This window comes from Sciurus carolinensis, chromosome 11 (assembly GCF_902686445.1).
Source record: "Sciurus carolinensis chromosome 11, mSciCar1.2, whole genome shotgun sequence".
NCBI lineage: Eukaryota > Metazoa > Chordata > Mammalia > Rodentia > Sciuridae > Sciurus > Sciurus carolinensis.
The window spans coordinates 123,845,851-123,870,761 of NC_062223.1; the positions used below are offsets into that span (position 1 = coordinate 123,845,851).

Genomic DNA, 24,911 nt, shown 5'->3' on the forward strand with positions numbered 1-24,911 from the left:
AAGTGAATTACAAACTCCCGCAGAGAACACTTAGAATGTAGCCCTTTGAAATCACCTCTTTAAAAGTCCCTTGTTCCTCCTGCTGATGGGAAATTTACAGCCTTTGGGACAGGAGTTCCCTGTGTTTCTCCTTTGCTAGCAAAGCAATAAACCATTTTTTTACTTTTTCTCAAAGAAAAAAAAGAAGAAGAAAGTAATGGGATAAGAAGACTGCTGTGAAAAAAATGTTTAATTAAGTATAATGAACTATTTATTCTAGAACTACGTGCAGAGAAAGATGTTGTTTCTGATCATCATTTTCTCCTGCTCAGGGTTTTCCTCAGAGCAACTTTAACATCTTTGTTCCGCAAGCTGTAGATCAAAGGATTCATCAAAGGAACTGTATTGGTGTAAAAGACAGAGGAGATTTTGCCTTCATCCATCGACCCAGCAGAAGATGGTTTAAGATACATAAATGCACCTGATCCAAAGAACAGACAAACGGCAATTATGTGGGAACTACAGGTGCTGAAGGCTTTGGACCTGCCCTCTGTGGAGCTTATGTGGAGGATGCTGGAAATGATGAAGCCATAGGAAATAATGATGGTGAGACTGGGCACAGTGATGTTGATGCCCGCCACAATGAAAACCTCCAGCTCATTAACAGAGGTGCTGGTGCAGGAGAGCTGCATCACAGGGAGGATGTCGCAGAAATAGTGGTTGATGGTGTTCACATCACGGAAGGTCAGTCTCAGCATGCATCCAGTGTGGGCCATGGCACCAGAAAATGCCATCAAGTATGAACCAAGCATGAGGTTGGAGCACACCTTAGTGGACATGGCTGTGTTGTACAAAAGTGGGTTGCAGATGGCTACGTAGCGATCATAGGCCATTGACGTCAGCACATAGCACTCCGAAATAGAAAAAAAACTGAAAAAGTAAAGCTGGGTCATACATTCTCTGTAGGAGATAATATCTTCTCTAATACAAAGTTCATCAGCATTTTGGGTGTAAACACAGAAGAGTAACAGAGGTCAATGAAGGACAAGTTAAAGAGGAAAAAGTACATGGGCGTGTGAAGGTGTGAATTCAGGCCAATTAGAGTTATCAAACTCAGGTTTCCCAACACAGTGACCATATATATTATTAGAAATAGGATGAACAGGGGGAGCTGGAGGTCTGGCTGGTCTGTTAGTCCCACCAGAATAAACTCAGTCACAAAGGAGCTGTTTCCATGAGTCATTCTTCTCTAAGGGAATCTGTGGATACAAGAAAAAATGGTTTACATTAGAGGACAAACTAACTCTTCTCACAATATTTTTCACATAATCTGGGACAGCAATGGAACTGACTGAAATTAGCCTAAGCTGGATCACAGAATCGGCTTTTACTACTATCATGATGCTGAGTGACACTCTCTTCCCCTTATTAGAATCTTAAAAACTAAGTATAGCACAAACATCTCCCCTACAAAGCATATACCAGTGCTGCCATATGCAAACATGAGGGTTGAAAAATCAGGTAATAAGGAAGAAATCAGATGACTCAGGACAGAATTACCTTTCTCTCAAATCATCATTTCTTCCTTGCCTAGAGCCCTCCCCTCAGCAATAAAATTGGAGGAAGACAACTTTGCAACCTGTTGCTGACCTCTGACACAGATTGAACTCTGATGCAGTGGGAACTAAAACATTTTTTCTAATTGAAAGAGAAGTTTGGAAACAGTTTAGTTACTGCCCCATGTCACAAAAAAAAGTCATAAATCTAGAAGAAGAAATATGACTGAGGTCTGTATTCCCTGAGCTTCCTCATGTCTCTGCTACCCCTTAACAGATTCCTGTACCACTTCACAGAGTCTCAAAACTGGGCAATAATGGAAAATAAAGGGGAATATTTTAGATCCCTGAACTTCCAACTGAAGGAAGATATTAGTACAAACAGAACCCAGAAACCTGCCCTTCTTGGGTCAAAAAACCTTGGTGCTTCCTTATTATTTACTTACCTTGGTGGTTCCCCAACGGAAATTGCAACCAGGACTTTATTTCCAATATGTCCTGGAGATCTTCTGAACTACACAATATAAGTTATGATTTTAACACTAAGTCCTCTGAAGCAGCAGAGAAAAGAGTTATCATCATCACTTTCACCCTTGATAAGACATAGATTTAAGTGAATTTAGTGATATAAGGGAAATGGTTATAAGCATAGTAGAAGATTGCCGAGTGTCTTCTCCAGGAGCAGATTCTAAGTGGAACAGGAAAATAAGTTAATTGTAGTTACACCCGAGACCATAATCTGTCCTTAGGGACTTGATGTTTTACTCAAGCTTCCCCTTCACTCTAGGGATCCCACAAAACCCTCAGATAGAACCTTTCATTTCTCAGTCAGTCAGATGGTAGAACAGTAAGTCCTCCTTCCTCCATGAACACAGCAATTCAACAGCATTTCTGGGCAAGTTCCAGTTGGGAGAATATTAAAAACTAGTTATGTTTCTCCTGCACTCCACTCTTGCATGAAACCAATCACATTGAATCTGGAAGGAATACAAATTACCCTCTTGCCATAACTCCTATTCCTGGCACAACACCATAGAACTGGGAAGGGAATGAGGTGAAGCATAGATTCATGCCCCCATCTTTTTTGCAGAGGACTGGTTTCTCCCTAGCTGATCTCATAGCACTGACATTGGCACAGGACATGACATACTCTGATCACTGTGTGCCAGTAAGAATAGAGAGGGTGGTTTGGAGTACCAGTCAGCATACTGATTTCCTCAACTTGGCACAAAGATAGAAGTTGAAAAATTCCAGCCTCTTTCTAAGAAAGGAAAATGTGCACTGTGCTTTCATTGCCAAAATTTTCTGGGAGCTCCCTAGAGGACTGGGTACTCTCTCGGCTGTCTTGGAGTGCTAATGGGACACAGGTCTCCTGCTGCCCAGGTCCTTTAGAACAGAGACAGTCGTTTGGACTGGTCATCACCAAAGCTCAAGATTCATCAAAGACCTAACATATGAAAATCCCAAATCCCAGCATTTCCTTAAGTGCAATGACCCAGTTTATCTGGAGGCTACCTGAAAAATTGGCACTACATGAGCTTATTTCAGAGCACTGAAGGCCTAGCATACTCTGAACATCTGGCAACCACTAAGAAAGAAATCTGATGAATTCTATCAATCATTAAAGAATAATCATACCAATATTCTCAGAGTCTTCCAAATAGTTGAAGTGGAGGGGAACTTCTGAATTCATTCTATGAGGCCAGCATTATCTTGCTGTCAGGGGTAGACCAAAACATCATAAGGAAAGACTTCTCTCTCATTCTCTTCTCTCTTCTTAGTCTCTCCTCCACTCTTCTTAGTCTAAGGGTTTCTCAATTTAGTTTTGTTCTACCAAAATACACACTATTTTTCTATTGTTTTATACTCTGTATTTGACTTAAATCATTTTTTCTGCTAACTTTGACCAATGTTTGACATTGTTGTAATTTTGTTCCCTAGCTCCTTAGGTACTAGTTTAAGTTGTTTGAGATCCTTCTTTGCTGACATAAGTGTTTATTACTACAAACTTCCCTCTTAGTAGTTTTTACTGCATCATTTAGTTTTGCCATGATGTATTTTTATTTTGTTTGTCTAAAAAGTTTTTTTAGTATTTTTTCATTTTAATCAACACATAATGATTACACAAATTTATGGGCGTAATGTGACTTTTGATACATGAAATGTTAATGATCAAATCAGGGTAATTAGCATGTCCATCACTTCAAAAATGTGTGTCTCTTTATGGTGAAACATTGATAATTCTCTCTTTTAGTTATTTTGAAATGTGCAATGCATTATTATTGATCCTATTATATAGTAGGGACACCAGAAACTTTCTCTTCCTCCTGATTATCTTTACACCTGTTGACCAACTTCTCATTATTCCTCTTCCTTCATACACTGTCCATCTTTAGTAATCATTATTTCACTCTTTACTGCTATGAGATCTGCTTCTTTAAATCCCACATATGGATGAGATCATCTGGCATTTATCTTTCCACACCTGTATTAACATAATGGCCTCCAGTTTCATATGTTGCCACAAAATACAATATTTCATCTTTTTTATGCTTGAATAACATTCCACTGTGCATATGTCATGTTTTCTGTATTCATTCATCCATTGGACGACACATACATTGATTCTGTATCTTGTTTATTGTAAGCAGTACTTTAATAAACATGGGAAGGCAGATATAGAGATACATTTTAAATTATTTTTGTTTCTCAATGTTTATTCAAGAATATATTGATTAGTTTCCATGAATCTGAATTTTCCCATGTTTCTTACTGTTATTAAATTCTGTCTTCCTTACTTTGTGATCAGAAAATATTTGAAGTCATATGATCTTAATTTGTTAAAACATGTTTGGTGAACTAGTCAGTAATCTATTCTGGAGAATGTTCTGTTTATGCTTTAGAAAAATGTGAATTCTGTTTGGTGGAAAGTTTTCTTTATGTCGGTTGGGCCCATTAGTTTTATAATGTTCTTCAGCTGTGTTGTTCTTCATTAACTTTTTGTATGAATAATATATACATTAGAGAGAGTAGAGAATGAAATCTATTATTGTGTTGCTGTTCATTTCTCCCTTCAGATCTGATAATCTTTGCTTTATACATAAGTGATTCAATGTTGGGTGCATATATTTGTAATTACTATATATTTCTGTTGACTTGATTTTTTTGTCATCATCTAATGACCTTTTTTAACTCTTGTAATACTTTCTGACTAAAATATATTTGTCTCATGTAAGTATAGCCACTCCTGTTCTCTTTTGGTTTTCATTTGTATGGAATAGTTTTCTCTACCACTTCACTTTTGGCCTATGTATGTCCTAAAATCTAAAGTGATTCTCTTGTAGATAGTATGTAATTTTGTCTTGGTTTTCTTTTTATCCATTTAGTCATTGTATATCTTTTCATTCAGGAGTTTAATCCATTTACATTTAAATTGATTATTGATAAGTAAGAATTTACTCAATATTTTGCTAATTTTTTCTGCCAGTTTTTGTGCTTTTCTTATTTTGTCATATGTTTATCTGTGATTTAATGATTTTTATAGTGATGCAATTTAATTCATTTCTCCTACTATCTTTGTACATATTGCACACTTTTGTAGTTATCATGGGAATCTCAGCAAAGAGATTGCTTTCATCTTTCACAAAACTTGCTAGTTTGAAATTTCTGAACAGATCAAGTACAAGGAAATTCTGTACAAAAAAGAAATAATTATATGTCTAGACATTAGGACATAGAAAGCACCCCCAAAATAGATGTATTGAATAAAAGTGCGGTCTAGGGTTTACCATGTTGTGAATACTGACTGTCCTATCAGTGACCTACTTAAAGGAGAAATGTGTTGCCTATGACAATTTTTTAGATCATAAATTCTTTACATGTTTTAGAATATGATTTGTGGCAAATAACAGAGGGAACATTGGTCTTCATGGAATAAACCTTTTACAACTTCCAATTGCTATAAAAACAAAAATTAAGAATTATCTTCTGTGCCTAAACTAATGCAGTGTGAAAAGGAAATGTATATTAACCATCTTATGAATTAAGATATATAGTTATGTAATCTAAATAGATCCCTATCCAGAATGGAAATTTTCTAATTTGAAAATGAATATTTCTGTGGTAATCTAGGTCAACAGCTCCCTCTGATGGGAACTTTTAACTTAATCAACCAAGATTTGATTAAAATAACAGATAAAAATTACTCTACAGAATATACTGACTGAAGGTTCTTAAGATATTTTTTTAAATGAAATTAAGTTGCCCTAAAATATATGTGTCTAAATTTAAAAGCTACAGAAAATATTATGAATTATAACATCATGGTAATTATTTTGCTATCTATTTTTATTTTCTTTTATCTTACTATGAGAAGCACTATAGTGTTTGAATGTTAAGATATAATGGAAGCAATTCTTTCAAAGAATAGTTCATGGAAGATGAAACACTGAAGACTTTTCCTCTTTCCTCCCCACCTTCACTCTTCTTGCTCTGGGTGATCACAAAAGGAAAATAACAGTTTGCAAGCATTTCATTACCACTTCATTTTTTTTTAAACAATTAACCAACATGAATTAAAAGTCTTTTAAGTGATACACATATAGTAAAGGACTCATGAGAATGACATGAAACAAAACAAAGCTGGAACATAAAGATAAACTGATTACTTTTAAATAGTATATAGAAAGGTAAATAATACATTTTTATGTGAATAAATAAGGCGAGAATTTCTATTCTTACTTTGATACTGTACTAGAAATCTTATATAGTGCAATAAGTAATAAATAAATAAATAGCAGCAATTTAGAAGGCAAAAACAATATTTTAAATTTCTAAATGGCATGATAACATAACGTCAACATTGAAATATCCTAACACATAAGAAGATAACACTACTAGAACTCATAAGGAACTTCACTAAAGTCACAGCTATAAGTTCATTACTCTTATTTATCCATAAAGTATAATTAAAAATTGAGGTTTTCAAAGAACAACATAGTTTATAGCACCACCAGAAATTATGAATTCATGGGTATAAATCTAATATCATAATGAAAGCACTCTGAAAATTAGAAGACATAAGTATAGACACATTGGGTTTATTGATTGAAAGCTACCATTTTACTAAGATGTTATCATCCCTAAATTGATGCAGACAGATTAAGCAATTACAATAAATTTAAAGCAGGATGTTTTATAGAAAGCTGATTCTGAAAAAGTCAAAGAAAAAAGAACTACCAAAATAATGTTTCAAGTGACAATACTGGATAATTCATGCTAATCTATTGTAAGACTTATTGTAATGCTACAATAATAACACTGGGTGGTATTAGTAAAAGGATAGACAAGTAGATTAATATAGATTCCAGAAATGTGCACATATTTATTGAGTCCATTGATTTTTACAGTTCAAAGGCAGTTTAATCAAGAAATTTCAGTCTTTTCAAAAACGAGACTGGAATAATTAGATATTCATAACTAAAGAAAAAAATTCAGTACTTAACTGACTTATACCATTTAAGTAAACATATTGTGATGCAAATGCGGGTCCTTGGCTCTTCTTTTACATAATTGACTCACTCTAATTCTAGTATTTTCTCTTGTTTATTCTTTGTCATTCTTAGCAAAAACTACCAATGCCTTCATTTTCAACCGAATTTGGGCCATCATATTCATCTATCATTTTCATAAATCAAATTATTTATTCTTAACCCATGCAGCGATACATATTGTGGCATATTAAATTGAAAACCCATATCGCATTATGAATATATAGATGTGAAGCCAAGGGTCAACCAATTGTTCTCTCTTACAGTCAGTAAACTTGAATATAGTTGACTTCCCTTCAGTTAAGTGTGTACTTTAGTCTCCAGGAACAAGGCTTACCTAGGAAAGTCAACTATAAAATGCTCTAACTCTGTGATTCAACACAAAGTTACTAACTGCAAAGTCACCTGTGAACTTGAAATACAGCAGTAACACCTGATTCTGATTCTATCATTATGTTCTATAACAGTTCTGGTCATTGAAGCAGTCTTTTCATATGCCTAAATATTTCTATATTCTTAAAATATTTTAATCATAGAGATATCAAATAATATCTGAAGAAGTTCATTGAGAAAATACTTAATCAAGATAGTAGAAAGGATTCAGAAAATAAAATTGTGTAATATAGAATGAGAACTATACCATGCCATAAATATAAAATAAGGATATAAAACACTACAAATCTATACAAGGTGACTGAACACTGACTTTCCCCCTGTGATAGACATTGGTGTCTATCTTTTTACCTTCTTATGTAAAAGAATTGTCTTTGCTCTGGATGGGTCTAGATGATTTTGAAATTTTACCTTCTCTCTGCTGTTTCTACAGAACCATTCCGTTAGGAAGGTTGCTTTGATACACTTGGAACTTTATTCTTAATGTTTGCATAATATGTGCTTATTGTTCTATATAAATAGAGCTCTAATCAAAGTCTTATAATCTTATTTTATTATAAAACTTACAGAAATACATATTGAAAACTCTAATGTGTGTACTTCAGCAAAATTTCATGAAATGAACAACTTATAATCACGATGCAGATCTGTAACTATATTGCCAGCACCCCAGACCCTTATGCTTATTCTTGATGGTAATTCCATCTATTCTTCCCTTCTTAATCCTGATTCTATTGCAAACACTTCCTGGGTTTTCCTTATACCTTCACGACCTACATGAGGTTCCATTATCATCTCCATCCAATTCACAAAAAGATAATGTGCAAAGGCACACCTTGACCCTGGGATGCTGTTTGCCATCTGGAACTGTCACATGCCACACTGTACTGCAAGGCACTCAGAAATAAGTGTTCTGGAAAAAGAGGCGAACAGAAACAATCTGCACTGCAGTGGGCTACTCATTGGTGTCAACAAAGGTCACTTGTGAGATTAAATAAGATATTGTGGGCTGGGGAAATAGCTCAGTCGGTAGAGTGCTTGCCTTGCAAGCAGAAGGTCCTGGATTCGATTCCCCAGCACCAAAACAATAATAAATAAATAAATAAATAAGATATTGTATATGATAATTTACCACTGACCCTGGGACTTAGGAAGAACTCTTAACGATAATTATTCTTCCACTTAGCATTCCTTTTGATAAACTTGTTTTCTTTTTCAAAAGAAAATTTATTTAAATATGTAAATAACTTATGCTATTTAACATCCTTTATAAACATATCAGAAATATGTCTACTCATGCATTTTATCACTACTTGAGGTGACTCAACATAGTCACTAACTAATTTTTCTTTTGTTGAGCCTCAGAATATATATGAAAAGTTCCAATCTCAGAAAAATAAACTTTATAATAGGCAATATTCTTTCATATTATTTGGAGGAAATAATGAGAAAAAAATGATGTAAACACAAGCAGTCACAGGTAAGAGTGTGTGGAACCATTTTAAGAGGCAACTTAGTTTATGGAAAGTTGGACTATTTAAGCATATGTGTCTATTATGACTCCTGTAAAAAGGAGAAATGGGAACCTTGGGGTATAGATCCCTTCTGTTCCACATCCTGTTCTCTGAATAAAACATCCTGAAAACATTTATTAAAAAAATTAGATACATTCAGTTCCCTGTTCCAAAATGCCTCCTCTGTTCCAACTTCAACACAAAAAATGATCCCTAAACAAACTAAAACATAAACCACCCAGAAAGAAATTTAGGTAACATCCATGAACAAAGCACAGTTAACTCTGCAAATACAAATATTTTCTCACACTCATGTTTTCTAAAATAAAAATAATTGAAGTAGACAAAGTATACTAGATAGAATAATAGAATTAAAATCAGAAACAAATAGGAATTCCAGGCTTTCCACAAGGAAGCTATGTGATTTTTAGTAAATATTAACCTCTCTGAGCAATCTTACCTTATACATATGATAAATGTTTGTTAGCGATCTACTAAGTACCAGCTATGAAATCTGTACTAACAAGGCTAAATGGATAGAAAATGGGTTATGATTGAGAGACTTTATGGAGCTGCCTATGTCAATGACACTGGAAATTGAAGATGCATTTCTACCTGATGGAGGATGTGCAGAGGGAAGAGTCAGATGTTCTGGTTCAGTTTCCAATGTCATGTTACAAGTGGAAGACTAAAAAGCCAACACCCAATGACAAAATCCCGGTGTTACTTTTTGATCCTTTGCAGAACCATTTATCCAGCAATAAAAAGGAAGTAAAAAAAAAAAAAAAGAAAAAAAAAGAAAAAAAAGAAAAAGACCCATCTTTGGCTTGTGAGTGTCACATCATACATGGTTTAGGGGTACCAAAAAAAAAAAAAAAAAAAAGGAATCCACAGTGACAATGAAAAAATACAAATCAGAGATGAATTTCTTTCTTAACATCATTATGCTAAGTAGTAAGCAAGATGAACAGTACGAGGAATTGTGAAAATGGCAAAGAAATGGAAATACCCACTATTAAAAAAGAAACAAATTGAGAGGATACAAATTTCCTTTATTCTGATTAAAAAGAAAAATAGAGGGCTAGATTTAATCTTCACACCACCTACCCAGACTTCAAACCATATTTTGTACATGTTAAAATAATACAGTGTTTTCTGTTAATTTAATAAATTTAAGATACTTTAGATTAAAAAAATACAATAAATACTGTCTAAGAAAAAAACAATAAAATGGCTGACACTAAAATATTAAAATTAAATACATAGAATCTCCCTGCTCTGCAACTACATGGACAAAGACACAGTATGTGATCACAACTTTCTCCTGCTCAGGGTTTTCTTCAGGGCAACTTTAACATCTTTGTTCCTCAAGCTGTAGATCAAAGGATTCATCATGGGAACCACATTGGTGTAAAAGACAGAGGAGATTTTGCCTTCATCCATCGACCCAGCAGAAGATGGTTTCAGATACATAAATGCACCTGATCCAAAGAACAGAGAAACAGCAATTATGTGGGGACTGCAGGTGCTGAAGGCTTTGGACCTGCCCTCTGTGGAGCTTATGTGGAGGATGCTGGAAATGATGAAGCCATAGGAAATAATGATGGTGAGACTGGGCACAGTGATGTTGATGCCCGCCACAATGAAAACCTCCAACTCATTAACAGAGGTGCTGGTGCAGGAGAGCTGCATCACAGGGAGGATGTCGCAGAAATAGTGGTTGATGGTGTTCGCATCACAGAAGGTCAGTCTCAGCATGCATCCAGTGTGGGCCGTGGCACCAGAAAATGCCATCAAGTATGAACCAAGCATGAGGTTGGAGCACACCTTAGTGGACATGGCTGTGTTGTACAAAAGTGGGTTGCAGATGGCTACGTAGCGATCATAGGCCATTGACATCAACACATAGCATTCAGAAATTACAAAAAAACAGTAAAAGTAGAGTTGGGTCATGCATCCTATGTAAGAGATAACATTCTTCTCTAATACAAAGTTCATCAGCATTTTGGGTGTAAACACAGAAGAGTAACAGAGGTCAATGAAGGACAAGTTTAAGAGGAAAAAGTACATGGGGGTGTGAAGGTGTGAATTCAGGCCAATTAGAGTTATCAAACTCAGGTTTCCCAACACAGTGACCATATACATTCCCAGAAATAGAAAGAAGAGAGGAAGTTGGAGGTCTGGCCAATCTGTTAGCCCCATCAGAATGAATTCATTCACAAAAGAGCCATTTCCAGGAGCCATTCTTCTTCAAGGGAGCCTGTGGACACTGGACAAAGAGCTTCATTAGAGGACAACCCAGCATTTCAACAATAGTTCCTTCTCCAAGTGTCAGTTGTGCACTGGAGATGTCAGAGACTAATTCAATCTCAACACACAGAATCCCTCCTTGCGCAGCACAACCAAATGACCCTATAAAATTAAGGGCAGAGATACCAGGTACAAATATGAGGGGAGAAAAGAGTGAAAGGAGAAGACCAGACCTGGAAAGAAGAATTTTTCTCTTGTCTCATCATTTCTCTCCTCACAGGCACCTCTTCTCACCAGAAGAATTGGAAACAGAAGCCTTAAGCAAACTGGTGCTGGCTTCTAGTGTACATCAAATGCTGGTGGGTGAAATTCAAAGCATTGTTTCTAAATAAAAACTAAAGGACCAGAGACTTAGAGAACTTATATGTTAACCCCATGTGACCAAAAGAAGAGAGAAGAAAGAAAGAAAGAAGTTATAAATCTAGAAGAGGGGAGAGATCTGTCCATGGAGAGGGAACTACTGATAGAGATGCTGCAAATCTTCTCAGGAACATCCTCTGCCAGTTTCACTTGAATCTTAGGAATGTGAAAAATTGGGAGGAAATGTTACAGTTTAGAGTGTTGGCCTTCCATTTTTTCATTGGTTCTTTTTAGTTATACATGACAGTAGAATCCACTTTGCCATCATTATAAATGTCAAGGACAGTATCAGCATACCAAGAATTTGGGAACTCACCTTTATTAATGCAGAACTCAGTACTTCTTTATCCTTGTTATTTATCCCTGTATTCTTAGAAAAGTAAATTTCCAAGATTTGAGGTCCTTGCTTCTAGAAGGATAAGATCCAGATTTAATTTCTGATGTGTTCTGGAACTGTGTCTTGTTTCTGATCATAATTTATGGTTATGACTTTCTATCTTCTCCAGCAACAGTTGTCTTCATTGTTATCAGATTTGCTGTTTGATAAGACACAGAAGATTAAATGTTAATTTAAAGACACAATTGTACTTGGTTATAAACAAGGTAGAACTGTGCTTCCTCACTTTGCCAAAGAACACATTCTAGGTGTAAAAGGGAAGTAAAGAGATTGTTTCACACTGTGGATGATGATCTGTCTTTGGTTCCTGGAGGATTTGCAGGATTTAGTCATTTTCTTTTCACTCTAGAGATCAGACATCCCCAAGACAGAGGAAAAATGACCTCCTATCTCTTCATCATCTTGAACTCTGTAGGGAAATATATTGTTAGTGTTGTTACTCTCTTTTTGTCCCCATCCTAAGTAGTATTTCCCACAGGGTCTGCCTCCACACATCCTTATTTCTTCATCTGAAAAATTTCAAGGACTGTGTTAAGTCACTTAAAGTGTTAGATCACCTGGAATAGCATCAAAATATCTTTCAATGGCTAACATTCTTATTAAACTTTTTTACTTCTAAGTACCTACTGGAAATTTCTACCTAAGTGGTCCATTCAGTCTTTAAATGTGACATTTCAGTGATGAGGTTCATCAATATTTTCTCATCATAGAGAAGAGTGGGGACTGTAAGAGCCTGTGTTTTAATCTCCATAGTTATGTTTATTAACTATGATACCTTAACCTCTCTGAGTTTCAGACTCATTATTTATAAAATATGATAATAAAACAACCACTTATTCAACAGGATGTTGTTTTAATTAAATGATGTGTTATAAGTCAAATGGTTAGAATACTATCTGGCACATGTAAATGGTAAACAAGTATCAGCATTCCTTATGCATGTTCTCATAAATTCCAATACATTCTCTATCATAACCCTCATCAGAGATTTTACCCCTTTACCACCTCCTGTTCTTCTCTAGCTATATGTTATGTAAGGATAAAGATAATTTTGCCTTACTAACTACTTATCTCCTTCTGCTAAGTACAGTACAGAACATGTAGAAGGAACTCCTAACAAATCTGTGGAAATTATATTCTTGGCTGAAATCCTTCATAATAGCCATACTTATCACATGCTTAGGAAAGAGAGTTCTTAACTACCATGACCTCTGTCCCTTTACTTCAGCCACCACACATGGCTCAGGAACACTTTGTGTGAAATGTTCAGAATGGGCAAATCTATAGAAAGTTGACAGTGTCCTAGGACCTGGGATGTGTTAACTGAACTGTGCTACCGACCTTCACTACTGTGTGTGTGTGTGTGTGTGTATAGGGGGTTAACTGATTTTTGATAATAGTGCATAGGCAAGTTAATGAGGAAAGCAAAAGCTTTTCAAGTAATGAAACATTGTGTATAGAATGTTTACATAGTCATATGAAGAATAAATAAATAAAACCAACCTCAATCCCTGCCTCAAACCATTAATAAAACTGTCTCAAAATGAATCATAGATATAAATGTAAACATTAAAATTTAAGACTTTTAAAAGACAACAAAAAAATAAAAGCTTTGTGATCCAAGGAGTAGGCAAAAATAAGATACCAAAAGAAAAACCCACAAAAGAAAAGTTAAATGAACATTTTGATTAAATGAACATAATCAAACTGAAATCTTTTCCTCTGAGAAAGAAAATATTAAAAGAATAAAATGACTACCAAACATTGGGAGAATTATTTGCAAGTCACATATCTAATGAAAAACTTTATTCAGAATATATAAAGGACACTTAAAACTCAATAGTAAATATAGATACAAAGAAATGAGCTGATCATGTAAACACATATATCATCAAGAAGAAATATGGAGAGCAGATCAGCACGTCAGATACTCATCATCACCTGTCATTATGAAAATGAAAATTAAACCAACAATGAAATACTACTGCAAAATTAGAAGTGAGAACTAAATGTCAAAAAAATCCGACTATTTGTAATGCTGGTGAATATAAGAGTAAACAGAATTCTTGTTACTCAATATGGGATGCAAAATGGTGCAGCTTCTTTGGAAAAAAGTTCAAGAGTGTCTTACAAAGTTTTCTCTATGCAAGTATGTACCAAATTAAATGAAAACAAGTGTTCACACGAAACTGAATGTGTGTTTATAACAATTTTATTATTCTTGTTTTTGGTAAGGAAATTATTTAATTATAAAAATTATTCCAATAAGAGGCATTTTCAATTAATTACAGATGGTCTCTGACTTATAATGGTGCAATTTAAGCTTTTTAGATGTTTCTTTTTTTTTTTTATTGTGCACAAATGGGATACACGTTGTTTCTCTGTCTGTACATGGCGTAAAGGCATACTATTTATGTATAGATGTTTCTTTTTTTTTTAATTTTTTACAGACTGCATTTTGATTCATTGTACACAAATGGGGTACATCAATTCATTTCTATGGCTGGGCACCATGTAGAATCATACCATTCATGTAATCATACATGTACATAGGGTAATGATGTCTGTCTCATTCTACCATTTTCATACCCCTCCCTCTTATTTCCTTCTACATAATCTAAAGTTCCTCCATTCTTTTCTCACTCCCAGCCCCCCCCCACCTCCATTGTATATTATCATCCACTTATCAGGGAAAACATTCGACCTTTGGATTTTTTGGATTTTGGGGATTAGCATGATATTCTCCAATTCCATTCATTTATCTGCAAATACCATAAAATTATTTTTCTTCATGACTACATAATATTCCATTGTGTATATAGACACCACAGTTTCTTTATCCATTCATCTTTTGAAGGGCATCTAAGTTGGTTCTACAATCTAGCTATTGTGAATTGAGCTGCTATAAACAGTAGCTATAGTATGCTGATTTTAAGTCCTTTGAGTATAAACAAAGGAGTGGGATAACTGGGTCAAAAGGTGTGTCCATTCCAAGTTTTCTGAGAATTCTCCACACTGCTTTCCAGAGTGACTGCACCAATTTGCAAATTCACCAGCAATATGAAAGTGTGCCTTTTCCCCCACATCCATGCCAACATCTATTATTGTTTGTGTTTTTGATAATAGCACTTCTAATTGGAGTAAGATGAAATCTATTCAACATCATCCTTGAAACACTAGCCAGAGCAATTAGACAGACCATAGAAATTAAAGGGATATGAATAGGAAAAGAACTCAAGCTGTCACTATTTGCCAATGACATGATTCTATATTTAGAGGATCCAAAAAACTCCACCAGAAAACTTCTAGAACTAATAATTGAATTCAGTAAAGTAGCAGGGTATAAAATCAATAAGCATAAATCTAATGCATTTCTATTCATAAGTGATGAACCCTCTGAAAGAGAAATTAGGAAAACCACTCCATTCACAATAGCCTCAAAAAAGTAAAACACTTGGGAATCAATCTAATAAAAGAAGTGAAAGACCTCAACAATGAAAACTACAGAATGCTAAAGAAAGAAATTGAAGAAAACCTTAGGAAATGGAAAGATCTCCAATGTTCTTGGATAAGCAGAATTAATATTGTCAAAATGGTCATTCTACCAAAGGCCAATTCAATGCAATTCCAACTAAAATTCCAATGACATTCTTCATAGAAATATAGAAAGCAATCATGAACTTCATCTGGAAGAACAAGAGACCTTGAATAGCCAACACAATCCTAAGCAGAAAAAGTCAAGCAGGAGGTATCACAATACCAGATCTTAAACTATACTACAGAACAACAGTAACAAAAATGGCATGGCATTGGCACCAAAATAGACAGGTAGACCAATGGTACAGACTAGAGGACACAGAGACAAACCCACATAAATATAGGTACTGCATACTACACGAAGGTGCCAAAACACACAATGGAGAAAAGATAGCCTCTTCAACAAATGGTGCTGGCAAAACTGGAAATCTATATGCAGTAAAATGAAATTAAACCTCTATCTCTCACCATGCACAAAACTCAACTCAAAATGGATCAAGGTCTTAGGAATTAGACCAGAGACTCTGCACCAAATAGAAGATAAAGTAGGCCTGAATCTTCATCATGCTGGCTTAGAATCAGACTTCCTTAACTAGACTCCAAAGCACAAGAAATTAAAGCAAGAATCAATAAATGGTATGGACTCAAACTAAAAAGCTTTTTTTCTCAGCAAAGGATACAATCAATAATGTGAAAAGAGAGTCAACAGAATGGGAGAAAATCTTTTCCACACACACTTCAGATAGAGCACTTATCTCCCAAATATACAAAGAACTTACAAAACTTTACACAAAAAATACAAAGAACCCAATCAATAAATGGGCCAAAGTGGACAGACACTTTAAAGAAGACATACAGATGATTAATAAATGTATGAATAAGTGTTCAACATCTCTAGTAATTTAGAGAAATGCAAATTAAAACAACTCCAAGATTTCAATTTTATTATTCTTTAACTAGTGAATGGATACTTTAATTATAGTATAGACCTACAATGAATCCTCCCCAGCATAAATAGGAATAAATGACTGATACATCTAAAGATGTGAATGAATCCCAAATTTATTACATTAAAAGAAAGAAGCCAGACTAAATGACTATATACTGTATGATTCTACTTACATATCATTCTGGAAAAGGCAAAACCTCACCAGTAGAAAGCAGATCAGTGGATTCCCATAGTTAGAGTTGGGAAGTTTTAATTACAAAAGAGGTTGGAGAATTGTCTTGTATTTTTCTTCATGTGTTTGTCATGTCCAGAACTGTATACTACATAATGTGAACTTCTGCTCTATTTAAAGTATTTCTCTTTTTTGGGGGGGGGCGGGTATAGGGTATTGAACTCAGAGGCACTCGACCACCGAGTCACATCCACAGCCCTATTTTGTATTTTATTTAGAGACAGAGTCTCACGGAGTTGCTTAGCACCTCACTTTTGCTAAGGCTGGCTCTGAACTGGAGATCCTCCTGCCTCAGTCTCCCAGGCCACTGGGATTACACGTGTGTGCCACAGCTTCTGGCTAAAGTATTTCTTAATGAAAGAAAATTTAAACATATATATCCAATGAGTTTCCACTTCACAACTTCACATTGACTATATGGTTTTATTCATTTTTCCATTTTTATTTTTGTAACGATATAATTATTCTCTTGGTAAAATTGGCAGAAAACAAAAAACACCTAACACCCAGAGCAGGTAATGCTGTGAAAGTGAAACAATTCCAGGTCACATACATTATTTTGTTAGAAAAACAAAATAACAAGGAATTATAGAAGGATCACTACTTACTGAGAGTTAGTGAAATCCACCCCCCGCCTCACAGAGAACTAGGGAAGCCAAGGGGAGCAGACCCACCCTGGGGAGTGTTAAGTCTCTCCTAACAGCTTCCATGGGAGTCTGGTCAGGGACAGAGCAGATTCCTGCAATTCATAGCAGCAAGAAGTGAGAGCTCAGATCCGGATGGGAAGGCAGTTTGGTCCTGACCAGAGGATGTGGAAGGCATTCATGGCCACAGCTGCGGGTAGAGCAGGGAGAGTCCCATCAATCTGAGGGAAAGCTGCCAGATCACAGCTGCAGCTGACAGGAGGCCCATCTGGGTGGCAAGGTGCCTGCAGTCTGGCAAACTAGAGGGACAGTGCCCAGATGGCAGCCACAGCCAGCAAGTATTTGGACACTGGCAGTTCACTGCCTCCGTTCCAGTCAGCAGAAGGAAACAGCACCCACAGTTCAAAACCTGAGAAGGTGGAAGGTAGAACTCAGGTAAACAAACTGAGTCTCTTTATCCAGTAGTAGGGACAGTACCCCAGTGAGCTGTGTCAGTCAGGGGGAACATTTCTATACCACAGATCACCTAGGAAAATCCACAACCACAGGACCTGTGCTTGCAGACAGCTACCAGACTGTATGCCACTGTGAAAAGAATCCTATGGAGGGAGTGGATACATCGGGATCCACAGCAGTCAGAGCAATACCCCAGAGCCCTGCATCCTAAGCTCCTTCAGTAGAAACAACCAACAGACACAACATTACATCCTCCAAGCAGTCAGCCTCAGGCCCTTGGTTGAGAAATGAGAATTAACTGTTGGGAGATTCATAGCAACTAAGGGAGTGGCTCCTGTGTCTCAGTACTTGTGAATGGATCCAAAGCCAAAGAGTGATGGACATCTTCTAAAGGTTCCAAATCCCAGTGAAATCTAAATAAGACTCAACAAGACTTTTCTTCATCTTGGCATGGTATGTTACAAATAGCTCTAACATCAACTACAATTTTAAATATATATATAGTGCCGACCATGGCCAGCAAACAAAACCAGACTTTGTTGATCTATGAGACACAGAAATTTGACTCTCAGGAATTGGCAATTATGAGAAATTGTTCCAAATTTCCTGGAGTATGTGGTTTCCATGTTCTCCACTGGAATTTGCAAGCCTTAGATGGGCCAATGACTTGATAAAGCAAAACGACTTGCATAACTTCACCACATCCTATTTCTCATAGAAGCAGCTCCACTGGGTCCCGCTTTGATCGTATCACTATAATTAAAGAGAGCATGGGCTCCTCCATTTTGTTAGAGCCAGGCCCTTTAGCATGGCTCAGCCCTTCATGCTTCCCGACTCAAAAGATAATTGTCCTCTGTGGTTTTTTCTATTAAATAAATTTCTTAGTGATTAATTTACAGCCAGCACATCCCTCCAACAGGAACGCTTTCACTCGCCCACCCTGGACGTGTGGAGATACATATATAATCATTTTGATTTGATAGTTACTCAAATAGCTAATATTGTGCCCTCAATCCACTTGATTTATTTCTTCTAATGTTTAAAGATTAATTAGAATCATTCTCTCTATCTTTGTTTTCTTGCTCTGGTTTATACTTGCTCCTCCTACCTCCTTTTTCCTCTTACTTTCCTTGTTACTGTTTCAAATTTCTCCCATTCATTTTTTTCTTCTTTCTTGCACTATGTATATTATGTATATTATTCTTTTCTAGCCTATATTTTCTCTCTTCTTTCTTTTTCTTTTTCTTTTTTTTTTTTTTTTTTGGCAATTTTTCTTTCTTCCCATTTTCACACCCTGTATAATGTTATAACAATTTCGCAACATTTAATCATTAGTTTTTCAACCTATTCTAGAACTTTATTACAAGTGTATACCTGGATTAGAGGAAGTGTGGAGAAGAGTATCAACAAGTTTTCAATTTTTCATAATGTTGAATTATATGTGACTTTGCTCTGAAGTGATTGTAGTAAATAGAGTTCAGGGACTTCTTTGAAAGTGGTACTGATATTGGGAACAGCAGAGAACACACATAGAATTAAAGTATCCATACCTAGATATTCACCCAACCCAGAGGTCTTATGAGAAAGATGTTCACAAAATATAGTCCCTTGATTAAGAAAAGAAGGAATAATGATCCCAAGAGATAAGCAGACACACAAGCAGTATGAAAGTGCAAGGGAACAAACCATTCAAACAATCCATAATGCTTCAACAAATAACCCCACAGACACCACAGAGGAGAAAGTTTCAGAGATAAAATTTGGAAAATTTGTAAAATGGTCCACAAACTAAAGAAAGATGTAAGGAATGAAATTAGAAAGAAAATATGGGAAGTAAGAAGTCATTCCAATAAAGAGATAGAGATTCTGAAAAAGAACCAAACAGAAATTGTGGAAATAAAAAAATTCAACGAACTAAATAAAAATTCAATGAAAAGCATCACCAATATATTAGACCACTGTGAAGATATATTTTCAGGACTGAAGTTGTGACTCAGCAGTAGAGCACTCACCTGGCATGTGTGAGGCATTGGGTTCAATCCTCAGCACCACATACAATAAATAAAATAATTAAATTAAGGTATTATGTGCACCTACAACTAAAAAAATTTTTAAAGCTGTATTTTCAGGCTTTAAGACAAAGTGTATAATCTTGAAAATAAAATTGACAGTAAAGAAAGTGTGTTAAGAGACCATGACCAGAATATTCAAGAAAACTGAGCTAACATCAGAAGACTAAATTTAAGAATGATTGGGGTAGATGGAGGATTCAAAACACAAACTAAAATAATGTACAATCTTTTCAATGAAATGACATTAGCAAATTATCCAAATCTTCAGAACAGGATGGAATCCAAATATAAGAGGCATATAGAAATCCAAATAGGCATAAACAGAAGCGATCCTCTCTAAGGCACATTATAATGAAAATTTCTAATATACTGAATAAGGATATAATTTTAAGAGCTGCAAGGGAACAATGGCAGGTCACATTTAGATATAAACCATTTTGGATTTCAAGTAATTTCTCAATGTGGACCCTAAAAGCCTGGAGGGCATGGACTAATATATAGCAAGTCCTGAAAGAAAATGGGTGCCAAACAAGATTACTATACTCAGCAATATGTCCTTCAGAAATGCTGATACAGTAAAAGCCTTTGATGATAAAGAAACTAAAATAATTCATAACCACTGTCTGCACTATAAAACATACTGATTAAAATATTTCATGAAAAAGAAATGAAAAGCAAAAATGAAAACCTGAATAAGTAAGATTAACCCTAAAGGAGATAGCCTAGTTAAAAACAGTCTAATTCAAGGAGAACCAAGTCTGAATTAAGCATCAGAAATAAATCAAAATGGTAAGAAATTAAAAACATCTCTTGGTAATAACATTGAATATAAATGGTCCAATCTCTTCAGTCAAAAGATTGGTAGATTGGATTAAAAAAACAAGACCTAATAATATGTTATTTACAAAAGACTCACCTTACACTCAAAGACATCCACAGACAGAAGGTAAAGGGATAGGAAAATATATAAAACGAAATGGTAGCTGAAGGCAAGCAGGGGTAGGTATTCTAATATCAGATGAAAAAAAACCTTCAAGCCAAAATTAATCAGAAGAAACAAAGAAGATCACTTCCTACTGGTTAAATGAATCATTCAACAAGAAGTTATAATTACTATAAATATTTATGCCCTCAAAATGGTTCATCTACATACATAAAACAAACCCTTCTCATTATTAAGAATCAACTAGACCATAACACAGGAGATTTCAACATACCTCTCTCACCACTATATAGGTAATCCAGACTTAAATCATGAAGATTCTTCAGAATTAAAAAGTACATAATAAAATGGATCTATAGACTATTTTATCCATCAACAAATGAATTCACTTTTTTCTCAGCAGCACATAGAACATAGAAGCAAATCTTACCAAATACAAAAAGTAGAAATAATTTCTTGCAGCCTATTAGATCATGTTGAAATAAAATTAAAAATCAATGACAAGTTAAAAACAGAACCACTGTAACACTTAGAAATTTAAAAATACTCATTTTATGGACAGCAGCAGAAATCAGGGGATAATTTTTTTAAAAAGATAATTAGAAACAAATAAGAATGCACATAGAACATAGAAGCAAATCTTACCAAATACAAAAAGTAGAAATAATTTCTTGCAGCCTATTAGATCATGTTGAAATAAAATTAAAAATCAATGACAAGTTAAAAACAGAACCACTGTAACACTTAGAAATTTAAAAATACTCATTTTATGGACAGCAGCAGAAATCAGGGGATAATTTTTTTAAAAAGATAATTAGAAACAAATAAGAATAGTGAAATAACATATCAAAATCTCTGGGAGAGACTGAAAGCAGTTAGAAGAGGAAAGTTTATAGCTCCTACATTAAAAAAAAAATAGTAAGATCCCAAATAAATAATCTAACATTACAACCCAAGACCCTAGAAAAAGAAAAAAAAAAAAAAAAAACTAACACCAAACTCAATAGAAGACAGGAAATTATTAAAATCAGATTCAAAATCAATGGCATCGAGAATAAAAACAATAAAAAGATCAATCAAACAAAAAGTTGTTTCTTTGAAAGGATAAATAAATTGATAAACCCTGAGCCACACTCATCCAAAGAAAGAGAAGACATAAATTAACAAAATTAGATATGAAAAAAGAAATATTACTACAGACACTACTGAAATCCAGAGGATCATTAGAAACTATTTTTAAAAGTTTATACTATGATAAAATAGAAAATCTTGAAGATAAAGACAAACTCCTAGAGACATATGACCTACCCAAATTGAACTAAGAAGATACAGAAAACTTAAAGAGATCAATTTCAAATAATAAAATTGATGCGGCTATTAAAGGTTTACCAATTAAGAAAAGCCCAGGACCATATGAATTCTCAGATGAATTCTACCAGACCTTTAAAGAAAAACCAATCCTTCTCAAATTATTATTCCATAAAATAAGAAAGGAGGGAACACTGCCAAATTCATTCTATGAAGCCAGTATCACCCTAATAACAAAACTAGACTTAATGACTTCAAGGAAATAAAACTTCAGGTCAATATACCTGATGAACACAGATGCAATAATTCTTAATAAAATATTGGTAAAGTGCATTTTAAAACACATTAAGGAGATAGTAAACCATAATCAAGTGGGTTTTTATCCCAGGGTTGCAAGTTTGGTTCAATATATGCAAATGAATTAATATATTCACCACACAAATATAGTTAACAAGAGTCACATGATTATTTCAATAGATGCAGAAAAATATTTGACAAAGTCCAATATCCATTCATGTTTAAAACACTGGAGAAGCTAGGTATAGAAAAAATTTGTCTCAACATTGAAAAGACGATATATGAAAAACCTAAGGTTAATATCAAACTGAATAGAGAAAAACTGAAAGGAGTTCCTCTAAAAACAGGAACAAAACAAGGATGTCCACTCTCACTACTCCTATCCAACACAGTCCTTGAAACTCTAGAGAGTAATCAAACTAGAGAAAGCAATTAAACAGATACAAATAGATAAACAAGAAGTTGAATTATCCGTTTGCTGATAACGTGATATTTTATATAGGAGATCCCAAAAAACTCCACCAGAAGACTTCTAGAGCTGATAAACAAATTTAGTAAACAAAATAGTGCATCTCAAATTATACTACAGAACTATAGTAACAAAAACAGCATGGTATTGACACCAAACAAATATGAAGACAAAATACACAGAGACCAACCCACATAGATACAGACTTCTGATCTTCAATAAAGGGTGCCAAAACATTCATTAGAGAAAAGATAGCCTGTTTTTTTTTTTTTTTAAAGATGACTTCATGAACATTTTCTTTAAGTAAAATAATTTAGAATAAATCCTGTATTCAGCATTCTATGTAAATTGAGATTGATTCAAGAAATAATACCAATATTTTTGTCACCATGGTTTTTCATTTTTTTGCATATATAAGTTATTAATACCTCACTAGGAACATATTAATTAGAGTAACTTCTTTGACATTTAACAAAAATTTCAACATCTGCTTTCCTTTGTTGTTGCTGTTGCTTTAGTTAAACAAAAGATAGTCTTTTTAAAAATGTTGCTTGGAAAACAGGATATCCAGATGTAGAAGAATAAAACTTGACCTTATCTCTCCCCACGCACAAAAGTCAACTCAGAATGGATCAAAGACACTGAACTACTAGAAGAAAATGTAGGTCTAACACGCCAACATATTGTCCCATGTATCAATTTCCTTAACAAGACTCCAAAAGCACAAAAATAAAACTCACATTCAATAAATGAGAATTAAATTAAAAAGCTTCTGCACAGCAAAGAAAACAATAGAGGCCATGAAGAGAGATCCTACAGAATGCTAAATCTTTGCCCTCTGATCCTCAGATAGGAGATTAATATCCAGAATATATCAAGTACTCAAAAACTTAACCCAAAAAAGCCCCAATTAATAAATAGACAAAAGAACTAAATAGACACTTCTCAAAAGAAGAAATACACATGACCAAGAAAGATGAAAAATGTTCAACATCTCTAACAATTAAGGAAATGCAAATCAAACTACATTGAGATTTCATCTCACTTCAGTCAGAATGGCAATTATTATGAATTGAAATAATAATAAATGCTGGTGAGAATGTCAAAAAAGCATACTCTCGTATATTGTTAGTGGGGCTGCAAATTAATGCAACCACTCTGGAAAGCAAAATGGCAATTCCTCAAAAGACTACAAATTGAACTACCCTATGACCCAGCTATCCCATCCCTTGGTTTACATCCAAAAGATATAAAATCAGCACACTATAGGAATGCAGCTACATCAGTGTTTATAGCAGCACTATTCACAATAGCCTAGGTGCCTGTCAACAGATAAATGAAAAAAGAAAATATAGTATTTATACAAAATTGTGTATTGTTCAACCATAAAGAATGAAATTGTGGCATTTGCTGATAAATTAATGGATCTGGAGACCACCATGCTAAGTGAAATAAGCCAGACCCAGAAAGTCACTCTGTTCACTCTGATATGAAGAAACTATACCAAAATAAGGGGTAAAAGAAAAGAAAAGGAGGGAGGATTCCATGAAAATAGAAGAGAGATCAGTGGAGTAGAGGAAGGGAATTGAAGGGTAAGAGGGAGAAATGGGGAAAGGATGGTGGAATGAATCTAACCTAAATTTCCTGCATACATTTATGAATATACCACAGGGAATCTCACCTTCATGCATATCCACAAGACACTAATTAAAAAAAAAAAGAAAAGTAGAAAAAAGTAGAAAAATCAGCAGAGTACAGGGAAGGGAAAAGGGGGAGGGATGAAGGGAGGGGAAGGGAAAGTATTGAGGATTGAATTACAGCAAATTATATTCCTTGCTTGTATGAGTATATTAAAATGAACCCTAATATTATGTATAACTAAAAGGAACTAATAAAGAATTTAAAAATTACACTATAAGAAAAACATTAAGCCGGGCTTGGCAGTA

General features: G+C 34.7%; 2 protein-coding genes across 2 annotated transcripts; both read right to left on the minus strand.

Moving 5' to 3' along the window:
- Positions 1 to 293: 293 nt before the first annotated feature.
- LOC124958547 (olfactory receptor 8B3-like) lies at positions 294 to 1,222 on the minus strand. Its single transcript, XM_047516690.1, is given in 2 exon segments — positions 294 to 964; positions 967 to 1,222. Coding segments are annotated over 2 exon segments (927 nt in total).
- Positions 1,223 to 10,302: 9,080 nt separating this feature from the next.
- On the minus strand, positions 10,303 to 11,244 carry LOC124960296 (olfactory receptor 8B3-like). Its single transcript, XM_047519013.1, has one exon. It carries the CDS (start codon positions 11,233 to 11,235, stop codon positions 10,303 to 10,305), a length of 933 nt encoding a protein of 310 aa, XP_047374969.1. The 5' UTR covers positions 11,236 to 11,244.
- Positions 11,245 to 24,911: the final 13,667 nt, after the last annotated feature.

Coding starts and splice junctions, on each gene's coding strand:
- LOC124960296 (XM_047519013.1), bottom strand. CDS start 11,235: ATGGCTCCTGGAAATGGCTCTTTTGTGAATGAATTCATTCTGATGGGG.